The sequence below is a fragment of the Papaver somniferum genome, chromosome 6 (genome assembly GCF_003573695.1).
Source record: "Papaver somniferum cultivar HN1 chromosome 6, ASM357369v1, whole genome shotgun sequence".
Classification (NCBI taxonomy): Eukaryota; Viridiplantae; Streptophyta; class Magnoliopsida; order Ranunculales; family Papaveraceae; genus Papaver; species Papaver somniferum.
Window position 1 is genome coordinate 54,969,341 of NC_039363.1, and position 12,574 is coordinate 54,981,914.

The window sequence follows — 12,574 nt, forward strand, 5'->3', positions numbered from 1 at the left end:
GTGTTCTGATGATGCATGGAGGACTCTAACACACTTTTGGACCGTGTAGAAGACAATTAAGGTGAGTTTCCATGAAATTAACAGCTGCAGATACGTAATCGAAATAAAAAAGGAAAAAAATATATATTAAGAACTGTCCGGGTAATGGAAGATTTTTGGGAGTTATTGCAAAGGATTTCGTCTACCTGTTGAGTATAAAAAAACTTCTGGGGTAGAGTAGAAGGGCTGTCGAGAGTTTTGGGTCGAAAGGAGAGCTCAGGAGGCGTGAATCAAGAGTTTTCAGAACTCTGTTGCTGCTGCTCCTGCTGCTCGTGAAGAACAGGGAAACGGTGACGGTTTATTCATCCGTCGTAACAGTTTCTTCTACTGGGTTGCAACGTTTATCTTTATTGTAACAGTTTATTCATCCTCGTTTGCAACATTTATCTTCAGATTTGTAACGATTATCTTCAGCATAACAGTTGAGACTTGAAACAGTCGGTCTGTAACGCATATGCGCTGTTGCAGATTTCCTGTTTCATTGTTTTCTCTTCTTGTAAATAAAAATTGAGATTAATAAAATATTTTGAGAGGTATTTCACCATGATGAGCTAAACCCAACATTGGGACAACGGAGAAAGCCTTAACTAATTTAATTAATTTGATCGACATTGGCTGGAAAGCTCGTTTTGATTCACGAGCTCAAAACAGAGCAACGTGAACTGAACACGAGCTCAATCGTGTTTCTGCTATGCATGAAGTGATGTGGAGGCGCGGGAAAGCTTCTGAGGCGTGGAGAAGCTGATTAGGAGCGTACAGGGAGTGAGTTAACGTGTGGAGAATCTAAATTTGGTAATTATTCCTATTTTTGGGCAGCGAGCAATTAGAGGATTAATGGGAAATTATACGCATTGATGTTAGTATTTTTGGGCTCCAAAACACTATAAATACTAGCCTAATTTGTCGAAAAGAGGTTAGGAAGTCATTGGGTGAGAAGATAGACCCGTAGAGATGAGTAAATATGCACTACCTGATAATAAATTAGAAGAATCAATTGACCATTTTCAAGAATCTAATGATCCAGAAATTAGGGAGATTGTAACTAGTCTATCTAGAGACACTAAAAACTCTAAGTTTGGGGGTGATTATCACCTTCATAGTGCCTTACCTTTAACTCTCAGAAAGTCCCTTCACTTAGGACTTGATATCTCTGCCTCGACAATTTTACAAGATTACCTTCATACTCGTTTTCCCGAACCTAATGATATCCAGGAAGAAGTTCAGTCGTTAGAAACCCATCCTCTGGTTGATGTGGTTTGCCCAGGCTATGATCCCCAGATTGACTTTGTTTTCCCACCAAATAGTTTTCTTCCAACTGTGGGAACGTTTATATTCCAAATGTGTCGAATATTAAGTTGTGAGACTAAACCTAACTGCCTTAGGAAATTAGAATCGACACATTTGCTTAAGAATGACCACTATTCTCATTGTGGTCAATTTTGTAAGTCATATCTGATTGACTTAGAGGATCCGCAATTATTTAGGTTATTACTTTGTGATTCCAAGTTCTTATTTGAGTTTTTCCAGACTCTAGGACCTAATAATTTGGATCCAACCTATGAAGAAATGCAGCCAATGAAAATATTCTATTTAGACCCTTTCATAGAACCTGAACCTGAACCTCAATTAGCGATAGTTTTCAGGAAACTAGGTAAGGGCATGCTTTTCTTGTCCATTTTCTTGGTTCACTGAAGTTTCCTATGGTCAACTCTTTTTGGTTTTGAAGACCCACAGTTATTTCGACTGTTACTTTATGGTTCGAGTTGACCAATCCTTTTCTAAGTCTGGCTGAAGACTTTAAACTTAGCACTTCTTGGGAGGTAACCCAATCTCATGCAACATGGTAATATCTTTCCTTAACTCTTTTTCTTCAAGTGGTAACAGTTTCTCCTTGTTCATGCTTTTAATTTTATCTTTAGAACATTGAGGACAATGTTAGATTTAAGTTTGGGGGTGGGGAAGAAACTTTTTGTTAGTTTTAAGTTGCAATAAATAAACTCCAGAGCCTAGAAATTTACGCCTATTAAGGATAGCACTAACCAATCTAAGTGGATGGAAACATTTTTGTTTTAGGAGTTGAGGAACCAATCTGACTAGATGGAAACATCTATAGAGTCTATTCATAAAAGCACAGAGCTCAGGTGTTAGAAATAACATGATAGTTTCGCCATATCTCGTCGAGTCCTTTTCACTTTCTATTTTTAGTTTTCTTTTATTTCAAGTGATTTGGTGGGGCACACGATTCAAGTTGTTACCTTTGCTAGGGTGAAATAGAGTGACTGAGTTATCAAAAAAAAAAAGAAACCGGACCAGTTAGACCAATCGGAATAAGTATTAACACTTGGATAGCAATATGCGTGTGTTCTCCCTGTTTCCGTCGCCTAAGCAAGCGTGGAATGCAGGACCCGTGGGAACTATCGTGTAATCTGCTGACAAGAAGCATGCGCTTGGATCAAAAAGATCTATTCATGCCGTTAAGTTAAAAAAAAAATTAAAAAAAAATGGTTATTGTTATGTGTAGTCAACTGCTGGTTCCCTTGTATTTGCCAGTTTGTTGATCTAGATTTAAGTTGTTGACCACTGGTTCCCTTGTATATGCCAGTGTGTTAATATTAGTCAGGCCGGTATCTCAATCATTTAGGTTAGGTTCATCTTGGCAGAGGCCTTCAGACAGATATGGGAAACACCGTTCACTTTTCAACCATCTACATTTTTCTTTTTCCATCTTCTTAATCTTTTCATGTGATTAGTCTGACTCCGAGTATGATGTCCATTGTGAAACTATCATAGTAGAGCTCTGTCACTTATATGAATTTTAGTATGCTTGAGTGCAAACTCGTTTACAGCAATTGGAATTTCGCATCAGGGTTCTTCCTCTTAGAGTCAATAATTGTATGCCAACCAAGGAGGTTCTTTAGTGCTTTCCAAGATTTTTCGTAGATAGCTAGGGTCTGGAGTATTGGTTTTTGTGGGTACACCTCTGATAAACCCACCCGAGATTAACTCGGTCTCTTTTCAAGAATAAAATTTGCTCGAGGACTAGCAAATAATAAGTTTGGGGGTATTTGATAGACACATTTTTGTGTCTAATTTGTCCTCAATGTCTGTATTGTTGGAACTCTATTTTTGTACTAATATTGTGTTTTTTATGTATTTTTAGGAAATAAACATTTTTGGAAAATTCGGCTCGAAAAGTTGCCCGGGGCACCCTTGAAGGACATTTGTTATTCGGACTCTCATTTTGGTTAAGGGGCAACCAAATTACTAAGGGGCAACCAAATTACTAAGGGGTACCTCATTTGGGAATTTGCTATTTGCACTCCCATTCTGGATAGGGGGACACCATCTTCTTCCTTTGAATTCTGTTTTTGGGCGGGAAAATGGAACACTAAACTGGCAGCGCTTAGATTCACGAATTGGACGTGATTTCATGAGATTTAATGGCTGATTTTTGGTAGGAAGTTGTGATATGGCCTATCAAACATGTTGGGGGCTTTTGGTTCAATCGAAATTGGCTAGAATCGTCTAGGAAATTCACGAGTTGGGAACAGGGCAGTTCATGTCTGTCACGGGTTTGAGAGAATTTTTGGAGGAATTCGAACGTGTTCTGATGATGCATGGAGGACTCTAACACACTTTTGGACCGTGTAGAAGACAATTAAGGTGAGTTTCCATGAAATTAACAGCTGCAGATACGTAATCGAAATAAAAAAGGAAAAAAATATATATTATGAACTGTCCGGGTAATGGAAGATTTTTGGGAGTTATTGCAAAGGATTTCGTCTACCTGTTGAGTATAAAAAAACTTCTGGGGTAGAGTAGAAGGGCTGTCGAGAGTTTTGGGTCGAAAGGAGAGCTCAGGAGGCGTGAATCAAGAGTTTTCAGAACTCTGTTGCTGCTGCTCCTGCTGCTCGTGAAGAACAGGGAAACGGTGACGGTTTATTCATCCGTCGTAACAGTTTCTTCAACTGGGTTGCAACGTTTATCTTTATTGTAACAGTTTATTCATCCTCGTTTGCAACATTTATCTTCAGATTTGTAACGATTATCTTCAGCATAACAGTTGAGACTTGAAACAGTCGGTCTGTAACGCATATGCGCTGTTGCAGATTTCATGTTTCATTGTTTTCTCTTCTTGTAAATAACAATTGAGATTAATAAAATATTTTGAGAGGTATTTCACCATGATGAGCTAAACCCAACATTGGGACAACGGAGGAGGCGATTTTCGTCATTCTGGTAAATTTAATTTATTCTTTTTATGACTTTTGCATTGATTTAAAATTGAAAAAATGATTTTGATTAATTAGTTATCATTTTATTTGATGCGGCATGCTTGCTTAAATGTTTGATATCCCATGCTTACGATTTATAACTAATATTCTGAGAATCTATATTGGCAAAATAAGAGTCCGTACATTTTATGTTTTGAGCGATAATTGTTAAGGATAAATAAAATGTACCATATGCATGAGAATTGGCCAAGTCCTTAGTCCCAGTAACTCTCTACCAATTTGTTAATATTTTTGTATATATATTTTTATCAAATCTAAAAAATTATCCTTCACAAGTCCGAGAGTTTGAACCTCATTACTACAACCCCACGAAAAATCATAAATCAGTATCTCTAATTTGTTTATGACAGCAATAACAATTAGCATCTCAACGCAAGTAAATCTCGTCACATGTGAATAAGAATCAAGGAAATATACACCTTCTTTTAGTTTATAGCCTTTATATACCAACTTAGCCTAATATTTTTCTACAGTTCCATATACCTAATGTTTCCTCTTAAAGAGTCATTTACATCTCATGGTCTTACTCTCTGGAGGTAAACTATAAACCTCCCAAGTCAGGTTCCGACGTACTGAGTCCATTTCACTAAATGAAGCTTCTTACCAGAATGGGGTTTCAGTAGATATCAAGGATTCTTTACAAGTACGGGGCTTAGACTAAGCTAGGCATGTTATGAAGTCGGCTTCATAAGAAGTCTCAAGTCTAATTGTTTTACTTCTCTTAGGCTCAACCTTAACTTCATCTTCCTTTAAGATAAGTTCTGACTATTTGAAAATAAATCTAGGGGATCAACAACACATCTCTAATGAGGTACAGGTTTAAGAATAAACATGTTCAAAGAACTCAGCATCCCTAGATTATGTAATAATATTCACAAAAAAGTCAGAAAAATCACACCAAAAGTATGAAAAATCAGAACACACAACCAAAAATCTATATGTAGAAGTATACTCAGCATACCTTATATGAAGACACAATCACTATTTTTGGTTTCTATCTAGTTCTTCTAGGAAGAGGAATGAAAATCTTAGTCAAACACCCCCACACTTTGACATATTCATAAGAAGGTCATCTACCTTTACATAAATCATATGGAGTTTCATCTGATCCTTAAGGGTACTATATTCAGGATATACTAGTTAAGAGGACTTCCTCCTCCCACAAGACCGCAGGTAATCCTGAACTAATCAACATGGTAATTATGATCTCCTTAAGGATACAATTAATATGTTCAAGGCTTCTAATTGGTTATCAACTTCAAGTTTATACATCTTAAGGCTTCTAAGGCATCATCCTTATCCCTAAGAAATTATACAAGATAGTACCTCGTACAATCATCTACGGAAGTTATAAACCATCTTTTACCATAGTGGTTTTGGGTTGAACTCATGTCAACTAGGCCTAACTGAATTAATTCTAAGGGATTAGAATTACTATGAACATTTGTGCTAAAATATTTTATAGCATATTCATTTCACTTTTGTGTTCAAGATCCAAACTAAATTTGGGTATGAAGCCTATGCTAGGCAGTTTATACATTGACTTATAATTTTACGGTTCCAAGTCTACCATGCAAAACATTCAAAGACACACAAAAGAAAGCACAAGAATCAACTATGTTCACTTCATCAGATTTTCCTTCAAACTTATATAGACCCTAAGTCCTATAACTGTTGCCTAATAAATCAATACCCTTAATTATAACAAGTTTTCCACATTTAATTAAGATCTTCAATCTTTTACCATCTTCAAGAGAACAAGATACAATATTGTTTCATATGCTAGGAACATGAAAACTTCATTTAGTGTGAGAATATTACAGATATGAACTTATGATCAACCTTTCCCTTTTAATGCAACCTCTGTCGCAGATGAGTTACTCATATAGAGTTTCTCGACATCCCTTATCCTCTGATAAGAGGTGAACAGGTCTCTGTTTCAACAAACATACTTAGTGGCTCCAGAGTCCACCCACCAGTCTCTTACATTGGTTATTAAAATAACTTCCGACATCATGGTTCATTTTTTTCCAACTAAATTAGCATTAACTTTCTACTTATTAAGGTTTTATGTTGTCTACACTTTACTGCGGTATGGCCAGGAATTTTACAAACATAACAATCACCCTTAGTTAAAGTAATGTCGGATTCAGTTTTACGAAACATACCTTTATTATGAAGACTATGCTTAGAGTTGTGTTTTATGTTCTCTCCTTTGTCAGCTTTGGAAGACTTGTGTTCATCCACATGCGCCTGGTAGCCATGTTCCTTTTCAGTTTCATGTCACAAACTTCATTTATACTCTGACCACGGACACGGTAATTTCCCAATCACCTAATACACCATATCTCACAAACCTTAGTTCAGATAAAATATGAGTTTTGAAGATAATATCTAGATTTATAAACTTCGTTTAAACCATCATATCAAAAAACTCATGGTTACCCCATAAAAACTACTTTAGTTAACAACAAAATTCTGCCCGTCAGAATTTTTCAGGAACGTTTCTCAGTTTTGTAAAATATCAAAAAATTACTTTTACAACTCCAAAATTTCTGAAATTTTACGTGGGTAACTATCAGGATGTCTACTACTTTGTGTCAAAAGGGTTCATCGAAATTCCTTCTAGGTTAAGAGATAAACTCGAAACTCTACAGCTGACCAAAAATTCGTTTTTGTTTTTCACTCCACAATTAACGTCCATGATTCACAAACCAACTAATGTCTTAAGATTGTTGGATGCAATAAATAAAATAAAGAAAAAAATCAAATAAGCAAAAGTTATTGATACTTATCTCCTTTATAATGGAATTGATCGATTGACGAAACGAACGAGCTTCTCATATCTCCACAACAGCAACAAGGCAAAACTTTGGAAAAACAGAGTGAGTCACGTGTTCAACACGTTGCCCTTAAGACATTAGCGCCCGGCTACACTCAAGAGTGATGCTATAGCCCTCACAGGACGGATATCTCCAGGATAAAACACCCTACTACACCTACTACTAGCATATGTAGTAGATGCTCAACTTGAGCTTGGCAACTCCGAAAAAACCGTTAAGGAAAATCGCGAACTCTTAAGAAACGCTATAAAATATTTTCCCTTAGGGATCTCTCTAAAACATAGAGCAACCCTTTCCCTTCGATTTTACAAAAATAGTGAATTTGTTTATATAATTGACAAATACAACTTAAGAAGAAAAACTCTCCGATGTGGGACTAAAAGGGTTTATATAGTTTTTAAAACTACAAAAAATTGGAAACTCCACGACGTGGGACTAAAAAGTTTCATTCACAAAATAAAACAATAAATTATAATTTTTTATTAAAACTTTGAAAAATTATTTGTTTTATTAATTGTTTTCCAACAATAACATCGTTAACCGTCTGCGGAGGAAAAACACGTAAAAGAATTAGCTAATTTTATAGAACTTAATGCCTGAGAGCATGCAGCATGCTTGCATTTACATTCAGAACTTAATAAAATTTAACAGGATTGAAGGAATATTACCCCGCCAAGCTTTGCCTTGATTTCTTTGACTTGATTAAGAGAGAAAGTGATAGTGGAGATTGAAACTGGCCTAAATTCAACTCCTTCTTTACCTGATCTTATTGGACTAACATGATCTTCCAACACATTACTCTTGAAAAGACTCCAAGTGAAATCTGTTACAGTGTTCTTGAACACAGAGAGAAGCTCCAAAACACTCTTCTTTTTATTCATGTGATTATCCGACCGAATAGAAGGAAAAAATAAAGAAAGAGAAGGATTATCAGCTTTTTGTAAACAGCTAAACAGAGCACCCATGAGCGAATATCCATCCCCCAGGGCATGATGAAGCTTGAACACAGTTGTCGCAGCTCCATTACTAGTAGGGTACTTGAATATGTGAATCTCCCATAATGGTCTGCTCTTGTTCAGTCTCTCCATCGCTATCTCCGACAAATATTCTTGGAAATACTCATCATGACATTCCACTGATAAACCTTGTTCAAATACCGGTACTTTGATGTGGTCCTCGAGCTTAACTGCGGCCTTCTTCCAATTTTTCTCTCCACTTTTTCCAGTAACCTGAAATATGTGACATTGACAATTCGTCATTTGATCAAATGTTGCATTAAACAACTGTTCCTTAATTTATAGCTGGAACGATCTATATTATCGACGACCGAATACAAGCCTGCCTCCTACTAGAGAGAGAAAGAGAGAGTACCAAGATAGAGGAAAAACGTGGATTGATGGGGAGGAAGACATCCTGAAGCAACGACTTTATTTGGGAGTCATCGTCAACAGGAACTTCCCATTCTAAAACCGCAAGAATACACACAGAGAGCGAAGAACTGCTGTAATATTGTCCAGTTGGAGTACATGGTTCCATCTCTTCATCTCCTTCACCGATCCTGGATGATGACGTCCTAATTTCTAGTTTACGCTCCATTTCTTCTGTTATTTTCTTGATTTTTGTATCCTTCAATTCTGCTTTGGTGGAACTCTATTTATAATGTTATGATCGGAGAGCCAAATAATTCTCTAGCTGCGTCCCTACGTATTAATTTAAATTTATGGACCGCCATACTTTTTGTAGATGTGTCAATTGTTGGCATAGAAACCGTATTTATGGTTCATGGTTGGATTTCGTTTTTATTTGAAGGCAATGTCATATATATCGGCTGAAACATATATGCAAACACACACATGAAATACAAATGGATTGTTTGGATTGTTTTCTTGCAGTCACTTTGTATGTAGCTTAAGACATTTTTGCCGGAAATCAACTCAAATTTAGGGTAATCTTCTTTGTGAAAACCATTTATTCTTCGGTTTCAACATGTCAAATGTCAAACATATCTCGTCCATTCGCACTTATGGGTAGACGTCACAAAAGAATAATTACGATTCCAGGATACAATTATTCGAACACATTTCAAAGTAGATAAGTTGCATTCAGACCGAATTGAATGCAACATTGCAAGCTATTCCGTGACTACTCGTACGTCAATTTCAGATGCCATCTATGAAAAAAATGATTTTTTTGGGGACCATGGTTTTTTTGGGGACCATGGTTCTATTTTTAGTAAGACATTTAGAAGTAAATCTAAATCACCTCTTATCTAGATATTTATATTAATACCTAAACTACCCTCCTGATTAATTTTGGATAATGATTAGTGAAATCATTAGTGAAATGATTAAGTTAAAGAAGTAAAATTATTGAGAGAGTAAAATTAGAGAAGATGAAGAAGAAAAATATGGAAAATAATTTTTTTTTCCAATTCACTAAGCTTGAGTATTCAAGTGATGATAGCTCATCTGATTCTTCATCTTCATCCTCTCCTAGAGTATTTGTTAATCTTCACAATGATCTAGATATGAGTTATTTCTTAGATGGTGAATGTATTATTCCACAAACTCAATCTCAAGATGAAATTGATGGATTTTACCAACCTCAACCGAAGGAAGAGTATTTGGGTACCCAAGTATGCTTCAAACTTAGATAATGGTGGTTGAATTGGTCCAAATATTCATAAAACTGTAAATTTTTATAAAAAATTCCTGTTAGGTTCAGGTAGTTCGGTTACCAAGTGTGAAGAACAGGTAACCGAACACGGAGTTCGGTTAATAAATGTCAAGAACATATAACCGAACACATAGTTCGGTTTCTTTCTTCAAACACGCAGGTAGCCGAACTTTAGTAATAAGATTTACAGAGGTATGTTCGGTTAGTTCGCAGACTTCAACGCTACCAAGTTCCCAACCCAACTGCAGGTTAAAAGTAACCTAGTATTAGAAGTTCGCTTGGTTCGCAAACTTCAACATATTTTGCAAATCAACCGAGCCGGGCTTATATATGCATATATGCAATTAGGAAAACGTACGGTTACTACGAAATTTATTTCTTGGCGAATTAGGTAAAGTTCGGTTATGAAGTTTCAAAGGTAGAGTTCGGCTACAAAGAAAACTTAACATTTTTGCGAACGAACCGAACTTTTGGATTTCTCATTATTTTCATAAACTAAAGTTCGGTGATATCCTTATTTTGCGAAGGAACCAAACTTATGGACTTGTGTTGTTCTAATACAAGGAGTTCGGTTAAAAGTATTTTCTGCGAATCAACTGAACTCTGAGTTCGGTTAAGAAAAAAATAATTCGTGATAACCGAACTTTTTGCGAAGAAACCGAACGTTTTGCGACGTAACCGAACTTTTCTCTGAAAAAAAAGAACTCCATTAAACCTCTGTGCAACTTCCATTTTCAACTCATTTTGATGATTACTTCTCATTTATTCAACCAAAAACGAATGACAAGTAATGGGTTTGTGAGAATATCTTTGTTAATGTTTTAAATTAAGCTATATATATAGAGGTGGTGGTGGTTGGTGGTGGTGGTAATCGGAGGTGGTGGTGGTAATCGGTGGTTGGTGGTGGTGATAATCGAAGGTGGTGGTGGTGGTAATCGGCGGTGATGGTGGGAGGAGGTGGTGGTGGTAATCGGTGGTTGGTGGTGGTGATAATCGGAGGTGGAGGTGGTGGTAATCGGTGGTGGTGGGAGGAGGTAGTGGTTATATATATATATATATAGGTGGTTATTATGTTGGTTTTAAATTAAATTAGGTTAATGGTAGGTTAGTCATTTCAATGCTTTAGGACACCCCTTATAATTATAGTGAGGGTGTCCTAATAAAACCATGGTCTCCTCAAAAAAACCATGATCCCTAAAAAATCATTCTATGAAAATCATCAATCTGGGATAGTTTACCTATGAGAGGGCTAACTTGGGCTTTAGCCCAGGTAGCCCTCTGGCCCATGTCTACTGATTTTTGAAAGGAGAAATTAGGTGACAACCCAAACAATTTGTTTTTCTTATCGTCAGGTCCAAAACAATTGTTTGTTTTTATGCTTGTGGGTCTTTGAGCGAAATAAAATTGAAAAATGGACGTGATGGTAGTTTTCACTTCGAGAAAATTAGGGGGAGACCCAAAAAAAATAATATTCTCATTGTCAGGTCCACAATTAATTTTGGGTACCGTGACACCCATAATTGTTTCCGTGACATCCATAATTATATGAAATTATTAAAAATGTTTGCAAGACGGATTATGCATCCGCATGACGGGTTATGCATCAGGGATATAATTGGCAACGCAACTTGGATATAATATATCTAAAAATCCGCGCCTTGGAAATTTACAAATTTTATATCGTTGGAAATCTTTTAAAGAGAGCTATGCAACGAGTACAAACAACAATATCAAATTTTTGTTTTTCACGAAAAAATCGGAGGTGATCATCGTTTTAGGTAAAATTTTCGAAAACTGACTGCATATTCATTATGCAGCCTCCAAAAAATATGCATAACACATTATGCACACGCATAACGAATTATGCAACCATTTTTTCGACTGCATAACAAAGTTATGCATCTATAACAAGTTATGTAGCCATGTTGGTTGATTTTAGTTCGTATAGAAAAAATTGATGCATAATTCGTTATGCAGCCATATTTAAGTGATGCATATCAGGTTATGCATCCATTTTCTCGATGCATAAAAGATTATGCAACAATTTTCTCGATGCATAATGCACTATGCAGTCATACTTTCGGATGCATAACAGATTATGCATCAATTTTCATGACTGCATAACATGTTATGTAGATATTATTGTAGGTGCATAACAAGTTATGCAACCTTGTTTTTTATTGGTTTCAATACTAAAAAAAAATTATCTGCATAACGTAGATATTATTGCCTTCATCAAACCTTGTTTCTCGTCATACATAAATTTCCAATCAATGAAATGAGAAATGGACAAGACACCAAGCAGTTTGTAACGGTGATATAAGTTTGACTGTAACCATTGCCATGAAACTGCAGAAAAAATTAAGATTAACATCGAACAATTTAATTAGACACGCCAATGGTATGCAAATATAGGATTTCACAAAAATTTAACATGTTGGAGTACTCCAATAGTTGTATGAATTAAGTGTATAGTAAATATTCTCATATTTGTACTGCTTTTCCATTATCAGAAAAAAGAAAAAGAAAAAGTGAATTCGGAATGTCAAGGCTTAATGAGCACCCCGAATATGAATTTGAACCAAGTGTTTCATGGTTGCTCTTAACATCAGCACTAGAGTTATACTAGTATTTTTGTTTTTTTGAAGCAACAAAAGATCAGTACGAGTTGTGGTTTCAACGAAGGCAATTCCTGGAAGCTAAAATCAAAAGATCAGCACT

General features: G+C 36.0%; 1 protein-coding gene across 1 annotated transcript; it reads right to left on the bottom strand.

Annotated features, from left to right (window-relative positions):
* Positions 1 to 7,821: 7,821 nt before the first annotated feature.
* On the bottom strand, positions 7,822 to 8,773 carry LOC113290813 (O-acyltransferase WSD1-like). Its single transcript, XM_026540405.1, has 2 exons — positions 8,549 to 8,773; positions 7,822 to 8,406 (listed from the first exon to the last, which is right to left on the bottom strand). Exons 1-2 carry the CDS (start codon positions 8,771 to 8,773, stop codon positions 7,822 to 7,824), a joined length of 810 nt encoding a protein of 269 aa, XP_026396190.1.
* Positions 8,774 to 12,574: the final 3,801 nt, after the last annotated feature.

Bases quoted from the DNA above. Each gene is read 5' to 3' on its own strand.
- LOC113290813 (XM_026540405.1), bottom strand. From the start codon at position 8,773: ATGGAGCGTAAACTAGAAATTAGGACGTCATCATCCAGGATCGGTGAA. The intron at 8,407-8,548 runs GTACTCTCTCTT...CACATATTTCAG, and splicing joins CACGTTTTTCCTCTATCTTG to GTTACTGGAAAAAGTGGAGA.